The sequence below is a fragment of the Capra hircus genome, chromosome 13 (assembly GCF_001704415.2).
Source record: "Capra hircus breed San Clemente chromosome 13, ASM170441v1, whole genome shotgun sequence".
NCBI lineage: Eukaryota > Metazoa > Chordata > Mammalia > Artiodactyla > Bovidae > Capra > Capra hircus.
This window is the reverse complement of record NC_030820.1, coordinates 19,074,202-19,098,798: the sequence shown is the minus strand read 5'-3', so window position 1 is coordinate 19,098,798 and position 24,597 is coordinate 19,074,202. Positions and strand designations below refer to the sequence as shown.

The following is a 24,597-nucleotide window of genomic DNA, read 5'->3' as shown; positions in this document are numbered from 1 at the left end:
AGCTCATGAATCAGAGGGCCATAAAACCGAGCTCCTGGGGTGGCCTGAAGATTTCTGAGCTCATCCACTGCGGCACCAAGTCGTGTTACCCCGCTTGCTCAGTAAATACGCTGGATGAGTGGTCACACATGTATGTGCCCTCAACGAGGCGGGAGCTAGGAGAAGGAATTATATATATTATGGGTTAAGAAGGTGAATCTGTAATGGCAGAACTGGAGGGAGGCCAGAACGCATTAGCATTCCGTTCCCAGTGGTCTTACAGGAGAAAGACTCAAGGTGAAAACTCACTTTTTAAAACCGATACGCACTGTCAATTTTGTGAGAGGTTGGGAGCCAAATTCTGCTGCGGGGTAGACACAGATCCAATGCGAAATCTGGCCTCCTGGTGCCTTTGAAGCCAATTGTATTATCTAATGACTTCAAAGGCATTTGCAAATGAGGAACTTCAAGGGTGAATTTTCACCTTGGCAAGCAAGCAAAGGAGAGAAAAATCTCTCTTTATTTCTATGTGTTTCGTGCAGTTCACCTGGAATTCAGTGTTGTTAGAGGTAATGAGCATTTGGCTACAATACTTATCTCCCACTATGTCCAAATCGGTCACCCCTGGGAGAAGACATTAAAGTGACACCATCTGTATTTAGGACCCAAACCTTAAGAGAACACTGATCCCAATTTCTAGGCTTAGTACTAAGCATTCCAAGTTTGCAGGTGTGACCGAAACAACAAGGAGGGTACGGACTTGCGTGTGTGAGTCCGGGAGGCAAGATGCTACCTGGGGAAAGATACAGGGGTGGGGGAGGGCTAGGCTGCCTGCAATCACTGGCGCCTGTCAGCACACCCTTCTTCAGAAAAGACTAACACAGAGCTTCATAGAGGAAAATAAGCTTTTGAAAAAGTACAAATTGGTCATGATGCAATAAATGAACATGAAGCATGAGGAGGGCTTCTAAGATCACCTTTTTTTTTTTTTTAACTTTTTCTTTTATATGGGAGTGTAGTTGATTAGCAAAGCTGCAATAATTTCATATGGACAGCAAAGTGACTGAGTTTTACACGTACCTGTATCCTTTTCCAAATTCTTTTCCCATTTAGGTTGTCACATAATACTGAGCAGAGTTCCCTGTGTTGTACAGTAGATTCTTGTTGGTTAAAGAATCACCTCTTTTTAATGGTGGAATGAAGTTAACTTTATCAGTACCCCTAGAAGTACTTCTTCTTATATGCACCTATTGATCAAATTATTAAGACAAATGTGCTGGCCTGAGAAAATGACATTTTTGGGGGGCCAGGATAATATGTAAAAAAAAAAAAGAGACTGCCCCCTTTTTTCCTATCTAAATAAATGATTCTATCCAACAAATGAGTTTATACACTGTAAATAAATGATCACCTTGTACTTTTAAAGGATTGTCAGTGTTTCCACTGGAAATGACCCATTTTCTGCTGTTTGCAACTTGGTGCCATTCACAATTTGCTCGAGGCTAACAGACTTGCCCTATTTCATTCAAAGGCTTAGGTTTCAATTGATTCAGTCATGAAGCAATGCAAAAATGAGAAGGTTGGTTGTTCCGATGCGAGGAGTAAATCTGAGGCTTTGACTCTAATCAATATTAACTGACCACTTTAGGGTTTATAAAGGAAAGAACCTCTTCTCCAGAGGGTAATTGAACAGAAGAGTCTCTGATGACTGTATCCATTCCTTTTTATGAGGATTTTCACTACAGATGGGATGTGTGACTAGGTTTGCAAAAAGCCTAAGGTTTGCAGAGAGTGTTTACAGGCGACCTTGGGAAGGTTCTGTAGGACCTGCTTCACAGGCTAGTACTCTTGTTTTTCGTATTAGCTGTATGGTTTTCAGCTGGAGCTCGACATCTTACAAAGAAAAGGCCTGTCTTGTTCGATTTTTTTTTTGTGGCTTGTGGCTACTTAAACACAAGATTTATTTTCAAAAGCCCATAGCCATGTAATATTTATTGGCCATTTGACTGTAAGCGATTATTCTGGAAATTTGGAGGGAGAGAGCCTTAGGAGGAGGGATTTAAATGTAAACTCAGTTCATGGTACTAAACTTCTCAGCTAGATTTTACCTTTATTCCATCTCAGAGTAGCAGAGCAATCTTGCTCTTTCAGAGGAGAGGTTCTGAAGTAATTGGAAATGGGGGTCCCTCCAGATTTTACATTAATGCATTAGCCACTAACATGGCACTATTATGAAGTTACATGGGAACAACTTCAGTTTCGCCCATGGAAATGAATTACATGGGCTCTCTAGAGTCCCATCTGGGTAAAAACACAGACTGCACCCAAGGGCTGCTGTTTAATGTAAAATGAAAGTCAGATGCTGTAAGAAACTGCGCTTTGACCTGGGTAGCAATAAAGGTCCCAGAGCACCTTTGGCAACAATAGGGTGAAAATTCTAGGACTTTGGCCAATTTCCAAATGGTGGAATCCGACTTCCCCATCTGCTTAATGTTTCCTCTGCCAGTCCAAGTGGAAGAGAAGGTCACTTTCTAGCTTTTAGGATTTCAGAATATTATGGAGTCATCCTCTAATGAGTTAGTGAGGCACACAGTACATGCCATCCCTGATATATGTTAGTGGTGATGTGAAACAGCAACGAATTCTGACTTTCTAAATTTTAATGTAAAATGATTCACAAATTCTAACTTAAAAGCTGCAGTTCAAATTTAAGTCTAATTTCATCAATTAGTTGAAGGAGCCACTCAAACATGTTGATTCCTGTTTGAAAATAAATGTTCTCAAGTGTGTGGAGCATGTGTTACTGGGGTTGGGGGTGAGGGTTGAAGATGAGAATCAATTTATGTTACATATTGTTTTTTGTTATTGTTTAGTCCCTAAGTTGTGTCCAACTCTTTTGCAACCCCATGGACTACAGCCTGCCAGGCTCCCTGTCCATGGGATTTCCCAGGCAAGAATACTGGAGTGGGTTGCCATGCCCTCCTCCAGGGGATCTTCCTGACCCAGGGATTGAACCCAGGTCTCCTGCATTGGAACATAGATTCTTTACCATTGAGCCACCAGGGAAGCCCAGCCTCAGATACAGTTAGCCATGGAGACATTCTTATTCATTCAATGAAGACAATCCCAGCCCTTGACTCTGAAATGGCTAAAATTACTATTTTGGATGGCTGTGACTTGGAAGAACAATTTGTTTGCGCGATGACATGAGGAGATGAAGATGCATGTGTTCTGGCAAAGTTCCCTCCACCCTGATGCCTAGTGCCATGAGGATTTTCACACACACACACACACACACACACACACACAGAGGCATTAATAAGCGGGTCTCAACTACAACATGAACTGAGATGCCACAGCAATGGGATGAAGATGGTTTCTGCACCTGTGAGCTGGAAGTCATCACCTGTTCCGCTGTGGCAGTTGGCCTGGTCGTCATCACATTCATCTACCAGGTTCCCGTTGGGAGTGGTCGGCCCAGCTGTAGGTGCTGAAACAAGATCCAAGGATTATTTTCTCACACCTCTGAAATGCATTCTCCAGCCCCCCGGTTGTTGACTCTGCTAATGCTTTTGCAGAAAACTTTAATCTGCCGTTGGAAGACCAGGAGGGTGGTGTGCCTGCCTTTCTTTCAGGAGTGGGAGATACGTGGATTTTGCAGAAGGCACTGGGGACTGCTCTGTTTTGGTATTTGATTCCTATCTCCTTGGTCGACTTGGCTGCCTTCTCATTTCATACGTTGTTATCTACAGAAACATCCTTTCTCTGAAAAGTTCCTGAATTCTCACTGGTTATTTATTCATGACCCTGGAGTTGAGAATTTTGATGATAGAGGTTTTGCTTGAACTGTTTTTCCTTTCATTTTCAAGGTGCTTGAGGAATCGATTGTCATGAATTCTTTTACATTCTTGATATTTACTCAGTTTATCTTGTAATTTTTTTTTCCCAAAAGGGAGTCTCAGCGTTCACTTTTAGTACAATATTGTTCTTATTTATTTTTTTCACAGAGACTCCATTTCCCTCTAAGTAAGCGCCTGGGCTTGGGAGTGCTCCCTCCAGAGCAGGTGTCTGGGAGCTCCCAGGGGTCACGTTACCTTAACTCCTGGGGGACCACATTCCGCTGCCGGCAGGTATTCCCATAGCTCTGAGTTTGTAGTTGAAAAGTAGCCAGCATTAATCAAAGACTGCTTTTGAAGTTCTTTACATTTAGTTCCATCTATTTTTTTTTTCAGCCTGTTCCTCATTTTTGCAATCTGTTTAATATTTTACAGTTTTCGGCATTACGTTTCACTTTACAAGACTTGAGATAATGGACAGTTCTCTTGATGTCTGAGAACCAGACAAGATGCTGGGAGTCGGGGGGGAAGCAGGGGTCTGTTCTCTAATAGCTTCTGGCCAGTTGGAATGTGCTGGTAACTGCTGCTTTCTCAATAAAAATTTGACACAGTTTTTCATTGTACAGAGGACTGAGCAGAGTTATAGCAAATGGAGAAACATAGCTAGTTTCAAGGTCCTCAACTGCCCGTGACACACACCAGTAATTGCTAGGAAATCACCACATATAGGTAATGTCCACACTGTTTAGGCTACAAACTGGACTTTGTAAACTGTGTAGGGTTCTGCTCATTGCTAACAGTGAATCGATAGCACCCTCTTCAGCAATCTTGATGCTTGCCTTTGCCAAGCTGCCTTTGCTGTTGGTTTTGTGCCACTTTTAAACTCTATTCATCTTGCTGGTTTTTCCACATTCCTTGTGGTATTTATAAAGGAGTTTTACATTGGACGTGGCCCAGGATAGTACCTGGATTAAACTGAAAAAAGTAAAATGTGATTCTTTTAAAATTTTTTTAAATTAAATTTCCTTTTTTTTTTTTTTCAGTGTGGGGATAAGCATATGGGATCTCAGTTCCATGACCAAGGATTGAACTCATGCCCCCTGCAGTGGAAATGCAGTCTTAACCACTGGACTACCAGGGAAACCCCCAAAGTGAGGCATTTCGTTGTCCCAATTTAACTACTTGAAAATATTTTATCTTCTGTGGTCCTCTAATTGTTTCTTAAATACAAGTCCTAGCCCCAAATAAGCTAGAGGCCCCAGAGATGGCTGGGTTGTACCTCATCCTTTTTTCCTATCCCTTTAGGCATCTCCTGTAGAACAAGGGACAAAGTTGATATTTAATAAGAGCCTGTTAATCATTTTAAGGAAGAAGAAAAACACTCCCTTTCACCAACTGTGTTAAAAAGCTTGGACAGTTCTTTCCCTGGATACTGGTTCCTCACGTGGCTCGGGGCAACTTCCCCACTTTGCTGAGTGCCTGTGAACATCTGTAGTCAATCCCTTCACCACCATCGCGACCTCAGCACAGAGTTGACACTGGCAAACTGCCACCAGGCCCGGTCTTTTCAACCATCCATTCATTCCACCTCCTAAATCAGTGTTGCTTCCCAGAATCCAGGCTAAAGTCCTGCATCAGAGCAGCAGAGGCCCTTTTCCAGGTGACCACACTGCTCAGCACACTGAACCGATGTGTCTGTGGGGGGTTCAGTCTGCCCCCACCCTCTTTTTTCCTAGGTGTCTTTGCCAATGTCCTGGAATACTGTCATTCACGGTCTGTGTTGACAGTGATGGGATAATTCAGGGGTCCTGGGACATAGCCACAGATATGGAAACAGCTACCCAATAAAGAATGGGAGATAATGGCCTGCTTTTAAATAAACACATAGGAAAGCAGCTATGAATTATTTACTAGGATGGTGATTTATAGCTTAGGATTCTTTAGTGCCTAAGAAATGTTTTATGATATTTAATGTGCTCAGGAATGTAATTATATTTGGGTAGCTTGAAACACAAATAATTCTGAAATCCCAAGAAGGTGATATTTAAAAAGCATCCTTCCAAACAACTTCGAGCATATGCTCAATGGATTAACATCTGGGTACCAACAATAGCCATTCTTTGCACTAACCTAGAGGAAGACCTTTATGGGGATGAAAATGTTGGTATAAGGTTACTCATTTATGCCCAAATCGAAGGCAGATGGGAATTCCAGTGCACAAAAGCATTAAATAGTACACTGAGCAACCATCATGTGATTTTTTTAAACATTCATCTCATTCATTATGTGATTAAAAAAAAAAACGCAGAGGAAAGTGCAGTTCTGGGGTCAATGTGAGAACTGAATTTGTCCCTGACCTTCCTATGATAACCTAAGTTTATGCAGTCGTATCTTTAAACAGACCCCATTGTGCATTACATATACATTATGTGATCTAAAGTTTGGTTTCTCTGCAGCAGTCTGAGAAATTTATCCAAAACAATGTCTCAATGTTTTTGGTCTGTCGAATGCTGCTTCCTGCTAGTATGTGATGGTAGCCAGCACTGCAGATGGAAACTCGGACCAGACACAGGCCTCTGAAGAACTCTGAGAAGGTCAAGGAATCCGTGCTTGCCAGGGGTTGAGGTCGGATGGGGATGGAGAGGGTCTGCTTGAGCTGCTAGAGGGGCTTTCATTTTGAACCCATTGAAATCTTTTGTAACTAGACAAAGGCTGATTGCATAAGCACCTGTTAACTACGACTACAAATGCCAGACTTGTTTATGATGGTGAATTTTGTCATGTGAATTTCAAAACACATCATTTTTTAAAAACAGATCAGAGAACACGCCTTCACCCAGGATCTGAGGAGTGTTATGCAAATGACCCCTACAAAAGCAAGCAGAAGCACTGCTTCGTGCCGCTCACCGGGAGATGAGCCCTGCGCACAGGGAGGCACAGGAGACACAGGACCATTTGGGGGAAAGGTGGCAATCTGCAGCAGCACCGTCAGGGCCATAAGCACGTGAAAAAGGACAGAAAGCATCTAGGGAAGCAGAGCGGGCTCACCTTCCACCTCACAGCCCAGCAGCTCCATTCGCAGCCCCAGTCCGCCGTGAGTGGCTCTCTCGGGGTAGATCCTGATGAACCGTGTGGAAAGGGGTGGAAAGGTCCGCAGCTCAGGTGTATCATAGTTGTTGTTGCCTTCAAAAGACTGTGAAGAACGAGAACCAGCAGGTATTAACAAACCTCCCTTTTGGCAGAAGAGTCTCTCCTTGAGGACTCTTTAACAGGGCAGAAAAATGGGCCTCATTCTACCACTTCACCGAAGGCTGACATTCCTACATGAGAATGGAAAAAAACAATTAAACCTTCTCTAGGAAGTGACAGATGTTCCTTCTCAGAAACTCTGGAGGCTGCACTGAGGCTAGACCAGAAGCTAAGGATTTAATGAGACACATTTTTAAATGATAGGCTGACAGCAATCAGAGCAGAAAAAGAAATAAAAGGAATCCAAATTGGAAAAGAAGAAGTAAAACTCTCACTGTTTGCAGATGACATGATCCTCTACATGGAAAACCCTAAAGACTCCACCAGAAAATTACTAGAGCTAATCAATGAATATAGTAAAGTTGCAGGATATAAAATCAACACACAGAAATCCCTTGCATTCCTATACACGAATAATGAGAAAGTAGAAAAAGAAATTAAGGAAACAATTCCATTCACCATTGCAACGAAAAGAATAAAATACTTAGGAATATATCTACCTAAAGAAACTAAAGACCTATATATAGAAAACTATAAAACATTGATGAAAGAAATCAAAGAGGACACTAATAGATGGAGAAATATACCATGTTCATGGATCGGAAGAATCAATATAGTGAAAATGAGTATACTACCCAAAGCAATTTACAAATTCAATGCAATCCCTATCAAGCTACCAGCCACATTTTTCACAGAACTAGAACAAATAATTTCAAGATTTGTATGGAAATACAAAAAACCTCGAACTGCCAAAGCAATCTTGAGAAAGAAGAATGGAACTGGAGGAATCAACTTGCCTGACTTCAGGCTCTACTACAAAGCCACAGTCATCAAGACAGTATGGTACTGGCACAAAGACAGACATATAGATCAATGGAACAAAATAGAAAGCCCAGAGATAAATCCACACACATATGGACACCTTATCTTTGACAAAGGAGGCAAGAATATACAATGGAGTAAAGACAATCTCTTTAACAAGTGGTGCTGGGAAAACTGGTCAACCACTTGTAAAAGAATGAAACTAGATCACTTTCTATCACCGTACACAAAAATAAACTCAAAATGGATTAAAGATCTAAATGTAAGATCAGAAACTATAAAACTCCTAGAGGAGAACATAGGCAAAACACTCTCCGACATAAATCACAGCAGGATCCTCTATGATCCACCTCCCAGAATTCTGGAAATAAAAGCAAAAATAAACAAATGGGATCTAATTAAAATTAAAAGCTTCTGTACAACAAAGGAAAATATAAGCAAGGTGAAAAGACAGCCTTCTGAATGGGAGAAAATAATAGCAAATGAAACAACTGACAAACAACTAATCTCAAAAATATACAAGCAACTTCTGCAGCTCAATTCCAGAAAAATAAACGACCCAATCAAAAAATGGGCCAAAGAACTAAATAGACATTTCTCCAAAGAAGACATACGGATGGCTAACAAACACATGAAAAGATGCTCAACATCACTCATTATTAGAGAAATGCAAATCAAAACCACAATGAGGTACCACTTCACACCAGTCAGAATGGCTGCGATCCAAAAATCTGCAAGCAATAAATGCTGGAGAGGGTGTGGAGAAAAGGGAACCCTCCTACACTGTTGGTGGGAATGCAAACTAGTACAGCCACTATGGAGAACAGTGTGGAGATTCCTTAAAAAATTGCAAATAGAACTACCTTATGACCCAGCAATCCCACTTCTGGGCATACACACCGAGGAAACCAGAATTGAAAGAGACACATGTACCCCAATGTTCATCGCAGCACTGTTTATAATAGCCAGGACATGGAAACAACCTAGATGTCCATCAGCAGATGAATGGATAAGAAAGCTGTGGTACATATACACAATGGAGTATTACTCAGCCATTAAAAAGAATTCATTTGAATCAGTTCTGATGAGATGGGTGAAACTGGAGCCAATTATACAGAGTGAAGTAAGCCAGAAAGAAAAACACCAATACAGTATACTAACACATATATATGGAATTTAGGAAGATGGCAATGACGACCCTGTATGCAAGACAGGAAAAAAGACACAGATGTGTATACCAGACTTTTGGACTCAGAGGGAGAGGGAGAGGGTGGGATGATTTGGGAGAATGGGAATTCTAACATGTATACTGTCATGTAAGAATTGAATCGCCAGTCCATGTCTGACGTAGGGTGCAGCTTGCTTGGGGCTGGTGCATGGGGATGACCCAGAGAGATGTTGTGGGGAGGGAGGTGGGAGGGGGGTTCATGTTTGGGAACGCATGTAAGAATTAAAGATTTTAAAATTTAAAAAAAAATAAATAAAAAAAATAAAGAAAAACGCAGATTAAAAAAATAAATAAATAAATGATAGGCTGATGTGCCTGGAAGAAGTGACAGTTTCACCATTTCCTTGAGGTGGAGGAAGAAAACTCGAGAAAGGAGCCTGCCTCTTCTCAGAGCTTATAATCGAGACTGTATTTCCAATAACAACTCCTCTTACATTCTCTTGGATGAGCGGGTCCTGGTTTTGCTAAAACTCCGTCCTCAAGAAGTGTAAGGGGGCTTCCCTGGTAGCTCAGTGGTAAAGAATCCACCTGCCAACGCGGGGAACACGGGTTCGATCCTTGGTCTGGGAAGATCCCATATGCTGTGGAACTGTGAAGCCTGTGCTTCGACTATTGAGCCTGTGTCTAGAACCTGGGAGCTGCCGTCACTGAGCCCACATGCCCTAGAGCCCGTGCTCCACAACAAGAGAAAGCGAATATAGTGAAGTCGCTCAGTCGTGTCTGACTCTTTGCGACCCATGGACTGTGTAGCCTGCCAGGCTCCTCTGTCCATGGAATTCTCCAGGCAAGGATACTGGAGTGGGTTGCCATTTCCTTCTCCAGGAGATCTTCCCAACCCAGGGATCGAACCTGGGTCTCCCTCACTGCAGGCAGACACTTTACCATCTAAGCCACCAGGGAAGCCCTCAGCAAGAGAAGCCACTGCAATGAGAAGCCCATGAATGGCAACTAGAGAGTCGTCCCCACTCTCTGCAACTAGAGATAAAGCCCATGCAGCAAGGAAGACACAGCACAGCCAAAAGTAAATAAGTTAAAAAAAAAAAAAAAGCAGCTCAAGAAATTCCTTTCCTGGAGGAGATAGTAAATTTCACATGGTGCAAGTGCTGGATTACCAAGAACTTGGGTGATTCCAATCCCCTGGAACTGCTGTTGACTTACGCAGTCCTGCCAGTGGAGACATCTGTAGATAAAAGAACTTCTGATCTCAGGAAAGTTACAGGGTCCTGCTCGCTAAACGATGTTTGGATGCCTGGTTGCCCTGTAGTGAGTGAAGTGCATTCCTAACTTGACATCACTGTGACATGTTCAGGAGACCAGTCGTTATTGCCCTGCTACTGCTGGATTATTCTGCTCCCCTTTTTAAACTGATGGGAAGCCCTTGAGTGGAATCATTGGAAAATGGAGCAATGGCTAGGCTTGTTTTCTTTTTCAAGAAATGGATAAGCCTCTCTGTATCCTCCTATCCCAATATCCTTCCTAACTCTGTCCAGAACGGGAAGAGGGGAAGGATTAGAAAAACCAAATTGCCTTGTCACTGGGGCTGTTGTTTTATACACTGAGCACCACGTGATGCTTACTGATGGAAGGGATTGTTCTACAGGCTTAAAACGTATTAACTCAACATAATCCTCAAGACAATTTCCAGAGGTAGGTTCTATTATTGTGTGTGTGTTCAGTCACTCAGTCATATATGACTCTTTGTGACCCCATGGACTGTACCCCGCCAGGCACCTCTATCCATGGGATTCTCCAGAATACTGGAGTGGGTTGCCATGCCCTCCTCCAGGGGATCTTCCCAACCCAGAGATCAAACCCACACCTCTTATGTCTCCTGCATTGGCAGGCTGATTCTTTACCACTGAGCCATCTAGAAGTAAATTAATTGGCCTTTTCCAACTCAGAAAATCCTCTAGGAATCTCTAGAAGTACAGGGCTCATACCTATCCGCTTCTCTCAATTACAGTTCCTTCTATCATTTTCAAGAGTAAATTCACTACTGGGGGCCCTTGCCTTCTTGCTAGAACTGCAGTTGCTGCCAGTAATTGAGAATCTGACGGATATCATTGTCAGGCCCAATTAAGTATTGTCAGTAAGACACTAATTATAATGAAAACAGCACTACTACACAGGCAAGTTCTATCTACATTAACATAGCTCCAACATTCCTAGGAGAAAAGCACTTATATCTACGGAATCCCAGCTTCTTCTCCTACTTTTCATGTAAATACATTACAAAGGTCATCAGTGATGAGTTGGGAAGAATATTAGCAAGGAAGGGTCACATGAAACTGGGCTAAGTTTGCTAACATAACTTGTTTACAACATAACACTGTTCACAACATGTCTTTCTGTCCTTTTACTAATCATGCTTTAGGAGAAGAGGACTTAGAGTGTTTAGATATATTTGCTCCTGGAAAGACTAGTTGATTCAAAGACTCTGATGTACCTTGTCCATCATGTACTGTTTAGGTGTAGGAAATAAGGAGAGGGCATAAAGGATTCCAACTCTATCAAGGTGCTGTTTCATATCATAAAACAGAGTGCTCACTTTACCATTACATAAAACATACTTGGCATCCTAAACAGGTAACCTTTACTTGCAAGTTCAAATATAATATGTTTTAACTATCTGTGCAAAGTTACAAATACACATTCCTCCTAACTGGATGATTTAACCAGTTTCCTTTTTCATCTTGAAGATTTTATTCCAGGGGAAGGACATGTTAGGAATCACTTATTAGATGCCCTGCCAACGATTTAGAAGCTTTTATGGTTTAAATAAGGGGCTTCCCAAGTGGCACTAGTGGTAAAGAACTTGCCTACCAGTGCAGGAGATGTAAGAGACACAGGTTTATCCCTGGGTCGGGAAGATCCCCCAGAGATGGGCATGGCAACCCACTCCAGTATTCTTGCTTGGAGAATCCCATGGACGGAGGAGCCTGGCGGACTACAGTGCATAGGGCTGCAAAGAGTCAGACACGACTGAAGTGACTTGGCACATAGCATATGGCTTAAATACATAGGAACATGATAATGACGGGTAAAATCATATTTTAGGAATAAGCTCTGACACATTCAACCAATCTTGAACACAGTGTTTTTGTTACAGTTGAAAGCTGGGTGCTGTTGGCTTCTTGCGAAGGCTATACATGATGCCCTACAAGGGAGTGATAGCTTTAGACTTGACCTCAGATGAGTGGATAACAAAGGCCAGTGAGCACAGGGCGCATCCCACCCAGAGCATATAGTGACCTGTTTTCCTTCCCTCTTAGAACCCTCATGCTGAAGAATGCGTCACTACAGTAAACACTGCCATGTGACTGTGGCAACTTGTTGATTTGCAGCATATTCACACTTGGTGCTAAAGCCACAGGGCTCATGACTCCTCCGAAAAGACTGGCTCTTAGGGGAACTCCAGTTTCTGATGTTTATTTTACTTTTTCTTCCACCAAAACAAGAGGGGCAGACATTAAAGAGGAAAATGAAAGGGACACCAAAGAAAGTAGCTGCACATGGATTAAAAAAAACACTGGAAATGTTTTAGAAACCCCAAGTTAACTAGGGGTGAGGTGGGAGAGGAATTCTTACATTTCTGAGCAGCAGCATCCCTCTCAGGGCTCTGCCCACTGGAGCAGAGCACATGTGGGGACAGCCTCTGCGGAGCCCCCACATCTGGGCAGAGTGGGAGCTGGCTGCGTGGCCCGGCTTTGCTTCCCACCTGCAAAGCCTTTGGCCCGGGTGACTGTATTCAGCCATAAGCCCACAGTCCCATTCTCTCCCATTCCCCAAATCTTTTCACAAAAGTAGCAGATCCTCAGCAAAGCAGGGGTGAAGAAGCTGGGACAGAAAGGCCAACTGGGCTGGTGGTGAGAAGTATTATTAGCTGAATACAATACCCACATAGAGTTCTGCATACAGAACTGAATTTCTGAGGACTCTTCCTTACTTCAATCTGAAATCAGTTAATCTGAAATTTAGCTGATTTCTGAAAATAACTTCCTTATTTAATCTGAAATCAGTTTCCAGGTTACCCAGCATACTTGGGGTATCCTTTCCAGGTTGGTGTTCTGTGCCCAAGAAATGCAAATACATGTAACCATGAGCCCCAGAAAACCATTATCACTAAAGGATATTTGTTGTGTTAAAAAAGAAAAATTATGCCACATGTTCTGGGGAAGGTTGGACTATATCTTTTTTCACTAGATCATCAAAGGCCAGCTGCTTTTTAAAGGGTTCCAATGTATAAAAAATAGACTTAAGCATTATTCATGATCGCCAAGTGTTAGAAGCAATCAAAGTGTTCATCAATGGATGGACAGATACCCAACATGTGGCCTGTATATGCGAGAGAATATTATTCAGCTTTAAACAGAAATGAAATTCTGATCCACACTACAACACTGGCTGAACCTTGAGGACATCATGTCAAGTAAAATAAGCCCATCACAGAGACTAAAGTTTGTATGCTTCCACTAACAGGCTCCTGCTGCCGCCGCCAAATCACTTCAGTCGTGTCCAACTGTGTGCCACCCCATAGACGGCAGCCCACCAGGCTCCCCTGTCTCCAGGATTCTCCAGGCAAGAACACTGGAGTGGGTTGCCATTTCCTTCTCCAGTGTGAGAAAGTGAAAAGTGAAAGTGAAGTCGCTCAGGCCTGACTCTTCCACACCTCATGGACTGCAGCCCACGAGGCTCCTCCGTCCATGGGATTTTCCAGGCAAGAGTACTGGAGGGGGGTGCCATTGCCTTCTCCAGTCAAATTCACAGAAACAGAAATTGAAATGGTGGTTGTCAGGGGCTGGAAAATCATTGTTTAATGGTGAGGGAGTTTCAGTTTTGCAAGAAGTTTTAGAGATGGGTTTGCACAACAATGTGAATGTACTTAACACTACTGAACGGGTACACTTAAAAAAAGGTTATGATGGGAATTCTTCCCTTATGTGGATTTCAGCCCAATTATGGGCTTCCCTGGTGGCTCAGTCGGTAAAGTGTCTGCCTGCAGTGCGGGAGATCCGGATTCAATCCCTGGGTCGGGATGATCCCCTGGAGAAGGAAATGGCAACCCACTCTAGCACTCTTGCCTGCAAAATTCCACGGACTGGGGGGCCTGGTAGGCTATAGTCCATGGGGTCTCGAAGAGTCAGACACAACTGAGCGACTTTACTTTCACTTCTATGGAACTTTAGAAAATTGTACAACAGTATAGAAATGAAAGACTCTTTCATTCAATAAAAAAATTTTAAAAATACATGTAACAAGGGATTCGTGGTAGAAGGGGGCTGGCAGCCGGTGCTCTCCAGAGACGATCAGAGGATCTTCGGCGGGAGTGCGTGTTCCTACCAGGTTACCCGGTGCCCATGTCCCCGGCCCCACTCTCACAGCCTCCCGCTCCCCGAGCCTTGAGTCACCTGCTGTTTCCTGAAGGAAGGAAAGGTGACCAGCAATGAGATGCTCAGCCGCGCTTTTTGCATCCCATTCCTGTCTCCCCTGGCATCTTACAGACTCCATCCCTCGCCCCCGCAGATCCCACGGATTTCAGGAAATGAGAGAGACGCTTCCGCAGGAAGAGGCCAGGGTCCTTGATTCAAGTCAAGGCCGCCAGGGAGCCCCCCAGCCCTTCCCGGCGCCACCCCTGCCCAGGGCTCACCTTGGCCTTGCGCTTGCTGTCATCCATGATCATCTTCCAGTCCGAGCCGTTGTTGCTGTACCCGATCTTGAATTTCCTCATGAACACCTTGTTCTCCCGGTGCTTGCCCCCCTGAATAATGACTCCCCGTACAATCTTCTCCTCAGCCAGGTCCACCTGCAGCCACTCATTCACGTACGGGTGGGGGGCGGGGGGCAGTGCCCAGCCCGAGCGGCTGGTCACCAGGCGGATGTTTTCAGGCATCCAGTTCCTGTCCCCTTGATTGGACGCTGTGATCTGGGAGTCGGAAATAAGGCCTGACACCATGCCCAGCATTCCAGAGCAAGGATAATCTAGGCGGAGAACGGAACAGACAAACGTAGGTGATCTGAAGTCTCTATGCTGAGAAAGAGAATCCACCTTATTGAGTAAAAACAGGGACTGTCCCCATTCATGTACATTTGTAAATGCCTGGGCCATCTGATATGAAACCAAAGCCGCGCCCCCCCCCCGCCCCGCCTCCCCCCCCTCCTCTTTCTGCACTGCCCACCCTACACTCAACAGTCCAATTTAAAAATCTTCAATAAGAACCGTCATTTTATCCTTTCTGAGTTCTTCCAAGTGTAAAGTCAACATATTTACTATCCGGTTGGTATTCGGAAGTTATTCTTAGATCAAGTACAGCCCATTAACTGACTGGAGGTTCAGTTAATGGAGGGCTGCAATTGTGGGAATCAGTCATTCCAACAGCAGCAAAGTTGGCAAAACAAAAGCAAAAAGATGATGAGGAGATGAAGAGAAAGAAAGTGCTTGAGGCAGCTTGAAGAGGTAGGAGGGTCCCCCCACACCAGGATGTTTGAGGGGAGCCTTTGAAATGAATGCTTAAGGAGGGGGTCCATCTTCCCACCTCAGTGTCCCCTCACCCCCGTTTCTAACTGCAGCAGAACTTTGCAGTATCCCATCCTCACCTCAAATGTCCCAAGTCCAAACAAGAACAGTCCTTTCCACTCAACACTGAATCCCTTTATCCAACTCTTCACTTTAATGGGTGGAATCACCCATCAGCTAGTTCCTGCCTAGTTATCTTTGTCTTTCTTGATTTTCCATTTTCCATTCCTGTTCTGCTACCAAATCCTGTCATATTTTCATTTAAAAAAAGTGTCCTCGATATGCCTTGTAACCTTCTTTCGGCATCATCTGGATTGAAGGACTCAGGCTGGCACACTGAATGATCTCCAGACTACCCTCTCAAACCCCAGTTTTGAGTCAACAACACCCATGTCACTTTTCATAACTTTGTTTTTGCAGTGTCATTCTCATGCTCAAAAATCTTGCATTGCTAAGGAAAATAAACCAAAGGACAGCTGTTGCATGACTCTCCTGAAATGAGGTGCCTGGAAGAGTCAACTCCATAAAGATGAAAGTAGAATGGTGGTTGCCGGAAACGGGGGGCAGGAGGGAATGGAGAGTTAGTGTTCCATGGGTACAGAGTTTCAGGGGTACAGAGTTTGTTTGCGATAATGAAATGTTCTGAAGGTGGATTGTGGTGATGGCTGCACACTAATGTGAAACTTGAAGGCAATTAAATTGTAGACTTAAACATGGTTAGAATGGTAAACTATGTTATGTATATTTGACCACAATAATAAGATCTTTGAAAAATCTCCCTGGCTTTCCATTATTTATGGTATGCTATAAAACAGTCTCTCTCTGGCTTTCAACACCCTCATTTTGGCTTCATCCTATTTATCTAATTTTATTTCCTGTTACTGACAGGAATCTATTTTCTTCCCATATACCACAGAGCTAACTCTCATCATTTTCTTTGTTCAAAATGTTCCTGCTGCCCCCTTATCCTCCTGTAGACAGAGGTAAGTTCTGCCCAAACATTCAAATCCAGCTTACGACTGATCCTAAAAACTTCTCAAACGACTCTCGCCTTTATCCTGAGCTGTCCTTTTTCAGAAATATGCCTACATGGACAGGAAGCAGCACAGAGCTTAGCATTAAACTATTCTTTCTATGTTTTAAGATTGGGAATCGTGTCCATAATCAGATTGTAAATTACTCCAAGACCATGAACAGCATCATAGATCTTGCTAAACTTCTACAGCAGACCAAGGAGCTTCTGAGCAGAAGGGGAGTATCAATCACTGATTAATTGATTGGTGGCTTCATAACAAAATGTCAAGCACTTCAGTTATACTCTTTTCAAAATTGTACATCTCCATCTAAGACATGCCAGGAAGAAGAACTTATTCTTTTTAACAACCCCGTTCTGCATAAATCAAAATTCAGCTGAAAATGTAACCATTGTAAATGAGAGGTATGTGTCTAATGCAATTAAGCCTTCTCCATGTTATCAGCTGACCCTTAAGAATGAATTAGACACTTTCTAATTCAGACATTTTCTAAATCAGATGCTTACCACCTGAGTTCTACAGTTCAGATCATGTCATTTCTTTACTTAAAGAGTCCGTGCCTGCTCATCTAGGAATTATGCACCTACTTTCAACCTCGTGTGCCAGGTTTTTGGTACCATGGCCTTGCAAGCCTCTCCTCAGTGAAGGAGAACTCCCTCACCTCTGTGTAGGCTTCCTCTCATTCTGTCCCCTCCACTGAAGAATTTCCCATCACTTTGCCCTTCCCACTATCTTAAAATGTTGACCTGTTTTCAAATTGTATGTTAAATATTCAATTTTCCTGATCTCTCCAACTAGACGTGGTTTTCCTTTCCTGGGACTCTTCCTAGCTCTCCACCTGCACGTCTCAGATATGTTGACCATATTCAGTTCCTTGGGTCGATTGCTTGCTTGCTACCTGACTCCCCAGATTTTAAGTTCTTTGAGGCTGTGAACCAAGTCATATTAAAAACTTTTCTGTGAGTCTTTGTGCCCTGCTTTATCCGTGGTATTTGCTCCACAAATATTTGTTGAATGAATCAGCTTATTAACACAATAAAAGGCAGCTGCCATTCTCCCCAAGCACCCTTTCCTGTAATTCAGCCACACTATTTGCTTCAGGCTGGGGTCTGGAAACCAAGAATAAATTCAATGGGGATTATAAAAAGATTGACAAAAGCGATTTTACTGAGGGTCTATGAAATTATAGTGTTAAAAATAGAAGTCGCATATTTGGTCACTGTGGTCACACCTGTCTGACTCAAAACTGACTTTTGTGAAGAAAATGTGTAGCTGGTAATCCGTACCAGATGTTACCCTTCAGAGAAAAACAAAATTAACTTGAATACTGTAAGGAGAGAAGAAGCTCTACCAGATGAATGTCCCTTCTCTAATGCAGAGTTGCGGGGGCACGGTCCTTGCATCCACAAGCCTCCTGAGGCCAGCCTGCATCAGCCAACACAGCCGTGCGGCAGTCAGATGGCCTCATCCAAGATCAAGGAAGAGGCAGCCTGACTTGCCTTTGACTCCAAACCAGCAACTCACTTTTAGCCACGGTTAGGAGAAAAATACCACTAACAATTCAAGGTTTGAAGGAGATGCTAGGTTCCGGCTCTGTTCATCCACAGTAGGCTGGTTCAGTGTGCCTTGGTTAAAGCCTGGCTCCATCTCACATCCTTTGGAAACAGTGTTGCCAGATTTAGCTAACAAATAATCTAAAACAGCAACACCAGAAACCCAGGGTGCCAAACTAAATTCAAATTTCAAATGACAACAAATAATTTTTCAGTATGGTGGTGGTGGTGGTTTAGCCACTAAGTTGTGCCAAACTCTTGAGACCCCATGGACTGTGGCCTGCCAGTCTCCTCTATCCATGAGATTTTCCAGGCAAGAATACTGGAGTGGGTTGCCATTTCCTTCTCCAGGGGATCTTCCTGACCCAGGGATTGAACTCACATCTCCAGCATTGCAGGTGTATTCTTTATGGCTGAGCTTCCACTTGGAAGCCAATTTGTCCCAAATACTGAATGGGGAACATACTTACACTAAAAAATTCTTTGTCATTTATCTGCATTAAATTGAACGGGACATTCTGCATTTCACTTGGCAACCTTGATTAAAAAACTTAAAACCAATCCTAGATGGGAGGGGAAAGTGAGTTCTGTGATGGGGAATTAGGTGGTTCTTTTCTTTTCGAATTGAAACACAACTGATGTACATTACATTAGTTTCAGGTGTACTCCACAGTGAGTTGATATTTGCATATATTATGAGATGAGTACCACTGTAAGTCTAGTAACCATCTGTCCCCATACGACGTTTTTACAATACTATTGACCGTACTCCTTATCCTGTGCAGTACATCCCTGTGGCCTTATCTGGAAGTTTGTAAACTTAATTCTCTTCACCTATTTCACACACCCCCACATCCTTTCCCCTCTGGAAGTGGTTATCTTCATTGATATTATTTTACAATAAAACCTCTGAACTGAGACTTAATGGGAAAACAGAAATACTGGTAAATCAAATACTTAGTTAACTGGTTTTCAAGGAATGAGAAGACAATGACTGCATTTGATGGGTGAACCTGAATAAGCATAATTTAATCTTCCCTGATGACTCAGAAGGTACCTATGGATGTTGGAGGGCTCAAGATCATCCTTGCAAACTCTGCTCAACACAGGCACACACTGACCTGTGCAGAAGCCCCAGTTCATTAACTTCTGGTAAACGAAAAAGGCCACATGGTCTGCAGTGTGTTCTCAGACAGCAAGGGCATCTTCACCAGTTTTTCTTCCAAAATGAAGCCTTCCTTGTCAAAATAATGCAGATGCTCCTCTGTCAATCACCTACAAATCAGGATGACTTGCTCCAATTCTGTTCTCCTTATCTCTCTATATGGTGACCCATTGTTGTACACTCTGGTTCTTACAGGATTGCTATGTTTCTAGCAAATAATTTCTGAACAGAAAAACTGGGTTAGACCTTGGGAGCTCTGGAGACATTCAAGTGATGTATTCGCATGGTACCTTTTAATTCAATGTGTGTGTGTGTGTGTGTGTGTGTGTGTGTGTTTTAAATCCAGATTGAGTTGGGGCTTGCCTACTCTAGAGGAGAGGGTCAAATTTTGCAATCCAGTCACTTGTTTGTAGGAAAACATGGATAAAGCTGCAATTCATTAATTTGCTCATTCACTCATAAAAAAATAAGTGTGTCCAGTGTATTATGTTCCAGGTACACAGGACACAATGGAAAAGAAGACAAACATGACCCCTGCTTTCATGGAGCTTCCAGACCAAAAAGCTTTGTGCTTTTTTCTATCAGTCTCCACTGAGGGGACCATGATCTCTAAAAGATGAAAATTATCTCCCCTGGTAACACTGAGCAAACACTGATATCATTGTCTCATTAGAGGTTCTGTTTGCTGGGGCCTGTTGCAGATTCAACTGATTGAGCACCATGCACTGTTTAATATACCAGGGTCCTGTTTAATGAGCACTTACTTTAAACCAAGTGTCATAAGCATCCTTCCCTTGTGGCTCAGAATGGTAAAGAATCTGCCTGCGATGTGGGAGACCTGGGTTCGATCCCTGGGTTGGGAAGATGCCTTGGAGAAGAGAAAGGCTACCCACTCCAGTATTCTGGCCTAGAGAATTCCAGGGACTATACAGTCCATGGTGTGGCAAAGAGTCAGACACGACTGAGTGACTTTCGCTTTCGCTTTTCATTTAAATCTTATTACAGCTGAATTAAGTTAATCTTAGTGACCAGGAGATGGAGATGAGCAGGACCATGAGTCTTGTCCATGATCATTCAGTCACTAAGTGGACAGCCTGGACTGAAGCTTGGATATGTCTATACATCTTCTCTTTGTGTGACCATCGTTATGACAAGCTGGCCTCTCTAAAAACCTGCCTTGACCGGTTATTTGCAGGTTGTAGTTGTCTTATTAGAGAGAAAGTATCCAAAACATATTAGGGGTCATGATTAAGAGAGTGGCAGTATGTAGTTTGAAAAAAAAAAAAAAGAGCTACTTAAAATAATTGTAAAACAGAACAAATCAAATGTGAAAATATTAAAGCATGGTATTTCAGACGTCTGTGCTGTGCTAAGTCACTCAGTCATGTATGACTTTTTGTGACCCCATGGACTATAGCCCGCCAACCCCCTCCGTCCATGGGGATTCTCCAGGCAAGAATACTGGAGTGAGTTGCCACGCCCGCCTCCAGGGCATCTTCCCAACCCAGGGATTGAACTCAGGTCTCCCACACTGCAGGCAGATTCTTTAATGCCTGAATCAACAGGGAAGCCCATGAATACTGGAGTGGGTAACCTATCCATTGTCCAGGGGATCTTCCAGACCCAGGAATCGAACCAGGGTCTCCTGCATTGCAGATGGATTCTTTACCAGCCGAGCTACCAGGGAAACCCTACAGACATCTATGTTTGCTTAAATAACTAGGCCATTTGACTGTTTTCAAAAATCCAATAGTTTCCCTTGTTTATATATAAAGACTCATGCTCCTAGAATTATCTCTCAGGAAAATCCTTGTGAAAATGAGAAAGAGCAATTCAGGCTTAAACAAGTATTTTATTTAATTAAAAGGAGAGCCAGAAATTCAGAATTCACACTAATGCATTTATGAAGTTTATCTTTTTTTTTTTTTTGGAACAGTGACATGAGAATAGGTGGGAGGAATGGGACAGAAACTTCCACTCTGCCTTCAAACGGCCTTGTTTCTATGAATTTACAAGTAGTCGTTTACATTTGTAATGCCCTGAAAATGACCTAGAACCTTCTCTCCTGTATCTGCCGATCAAGAATAAAGCCGTTATATCTAACCCTACACTGCCCCTTTTCTCCCTCCAAACCTCTCTCCACCCAATGCCTGCCTCCAAGGCCTTGAACTTTCTAAATATTTAGATTCTAAAACAATAAACAAGTCTGTCTCTAAGATGGAAATAAATAAAATTTGGGGAAGAGATCAAATGTCAGTTTTTACTTTCCAAAATGGGCTGTACTGTAAACAAATGTAATTTTGTTTTTGTCTCCTCAGTTAGCTTTCTTCAAATTGCTTGTAATTTCATGGAAAATTGCCCAGGTGATTTTTTTTTTCCCCTTCAGAAGTCAGTACTTTCCTTCTCTAAAAATAATTGTACTAAAGAGGATAAAAATAAAAACAATAGTGTTGGCGTTCATGGAATGAGAAATTAAATGCTCTCAATATGTATACTAACATCACATGAAAGATATTTGACAGACTTTAAAGGCTGTTCACTTTTAGTTACTTTGTAGTGAATAAGTTACTGATTCTGTTTTTGAAGTTTTTTTGCATTCTATGGAGGTTGCATTGCACTTTTTTTTAATGAAAAATTTGTAGTTTACTTACTTACATGGAAAGGTATTTGAAATTTACTTCAGAAGGCAGAGTAGATGTACAGGACGAGGAAGAGCAGTACTGGTTGCCAGAGAAACACAGCGAGACCAACTGGATCCTTCCACTTCCTGCTCCGTCCTGACCTGCCCGCCTTTTTAGCCATTTAATCGCCCAGTAACCTCATCTTCACCTCTCTAGTGCATATAATCCAGCTACTTGTTCCAAATTTAAAAGAGACTCTTAAAGTCCTATTAACATCAGAAGAAACAAACTCCAAAACAAGAAATATTGACAAATCGATTTCTAATATTGATGTTAGTATATGCATTCAATGAAAGATAGACATGTATTGAGCCAAAACCTAACAGAAAGTTGTCAGGGCAGTTAGTGAGTAAAAGGAGAATAAATTAACTCCATAAATTAAACTGCTCCTGAACTGTCGCTAATGAGGTCACCTCTAGGCTTCAAGATTAAAAGGACATGTATACACTACCATGTGTAAAACAGATAGCTAGTAGGAAGCTGCTGTAGAGTGCAGGGAGCTCAGCTCAGTGCACTGTGATGGCCTACAGGGTGGGATGCGGGTAGGTGAGAAGGAGGGTCGGGTGGGAGGGGATATATGTACACTTCCAGCTGATTAACTTTGTTGTAGCAGAAACGAATGCAACACTGTAAAGCAATTATACTCCAGTAAAAAAAAGACAAAGGAGGTGAAGTACATTTCAAGCAACAGTTATTTACGTAAACCTACCAAGTACCAGTCAGTATGGAGTAACCAGGAGATGGAGGATGAAAGGGAAGGCATTTGTCTTCCTGGAGCCTGCCTAGTGGAAAGACACCACTTGTAAATACCTACCACATGCCAGCCTGTGTAAGCGCTTCATATTCACGAGCTAATTCATTATCACAACAACCCTGAGTGGTGTACACCATGATGCCTGTTTTCTAGGTGAGATAACTAAGGCTTTGAAAGGTAGTAAACTGCCCCAAGAAATAAGCCAGTGAGTAAGAAGTACAAGTAGGATCTAAACTCATTTTTGTCTAAATCCAAAGTATATGCTCTTAATTATCAAATGAAAATGACCAACCCCATTTATATCAAGTTACTCTCCCTATATTTAAAAGTTGACACAGATAAAAACCAGGTGATCTTCCATCTTACCTGTTATCTTGCAGCCATAGACTTCAAATCTCATGGAGATGCCAGTTTCCCAGGTCACAGGTTTGATTCGGACAAATCGAGTGATCAGGGGTTTGGGAAAAACTCCAATCACGACATCTGTGGGGTTGGTGTTTCCCTGAAAGATCTAGGTGGAAAAAGAAAGGGCCCTTTAATAACAGACATTTCAGATTAAAAACCAATGCAAAAATATGTTTTCACAAGTGCTTGTCAAATTGTTTACAATCTCTTCATTGTTTACCATGGTTGAGGTGGTGTTAATAACTTGTCATGTTATTTTTCCAAATGATGGCAATCAGATAAGAACCATGTCTAAGATAGAATGTTGTCCCAATCATCTCTTCAGTTTTCTGAGAGGATTTTTGTTTTTTATTTGCTAAGTTGTGTCCTACTCTTTGCAACCCCATGGACCATAGCCCACCAAGCTCCCCTGTTCATTGGGATTTCCCAGGCAAGAATACTGGAATGGGTAGCCATTTCCTTCTCCAGAGGATCTTCCTGACTCAGGGATTGAACCCACATCTACTGCATTGCAGGTGGATTCTTTACTGATGAGCCACTAGGGAAACCATATAGAATGTTGTCCTAATCAATTTTCTGAGAGGATGGAGCCTCTAAAAGTATTATTATAAGGATAGCATTTGTTAAAGAATACATGCAATTATCTAAAAAAGTGGGAAAATGATTAACATTATCAAAGAAACTTACAGAATACGGTGGACATTTCATGGGAACTTTCACTGTTTTACTTTCCCAGGAATTTCCCAAAGGAGTGCTTTTTGAGTTCAATGTAGGATCTGGCTATTTGAAAATTCTAGGTTATGTTCAGCCCTAGGTCAAGCAGCTTCCTCCCTTTGAACTCCATTTCTTGATGGAAGATCTTATCCCTGACGTGAATGAATGACTCTAATTTTTTTTTTTGGGGGGGGTGGTTGTTGGTAAAAGTATGTGTCGGTGGTCAAGATCAAAACTGAATTATACATAATATGTAATGGAGAATCAGTTTTCCCAGGGTTTCTGTTTCTCGTTTTACAAATGAGTCATTTTCTTCTAAGAAAGATGAGGCATGTAGCTTCAGAGTAATGAGTGCCAGTCACGAACTGGTTTCCCACAAGTATCCGTGGGGGCCGCTTGGCCTGGGCATGATGCCACACAGTGTCCTCTGGCGACATCTCTCAGGAGCAGGGGGCTGACTGCCACGTGGAACCCTCTGCCACTCGACTTGTCTCAGGTGGGACTGAAAGCCTCCCCGTCCCTGGATTTTACCCTAGCTTACAGTGGACACAGCTTGTAAAAAGTACTGTGTTTCAGACACAGGCCTTGTGTAGCTAGAGCACCATGGGGGCCATCAGAGGCGAAGGGACTTCCTGGTGAGTCTGTGGAGGAGGACCACCATCC

The 24,597-nt window shown here is 42.6% G+C and overlaps 1 protein-coding gene across 4 annotated transcripts in view; it reads right to left on the bottom strand.

Moving 5' to 3' along the window:
* The window catches only part of NRP1 (neuropilin 1), a 149,130-nt gene that overhangs the window by 19,247 nt on the left and 105,286 nt on the right, over positions 1-24,597 (bottom strand). For 2 of the 4 annotated variants that reach the window (XM_018057071.1, XM_018057070.1), the window contains exons 8-11: positions 23,182-23,326; positions 14,762-15,093; positions 6,864-7,008; positions 3,365-3,469 (exon numbers count right to left, since the gene is read on the bottom strand). In XM_018057071.1, coding sequence (XP_017912560.1) covers positions 3,365-3,469; positions 6,864-7,008; positions 14,762-15,093; positions 23,182-23,326 — 727 coding nt within the window. The remainder of the gene's footprint in view (positions 1-3,364; positions 3,470-6,863; positions 7,009-14,761; positions 15,094-23,181; positions 23,327-24,597) is intronic. The other 2 variants (XM_018057072.1, XM_018057073.1) reach the window with 1 other exon arrangement.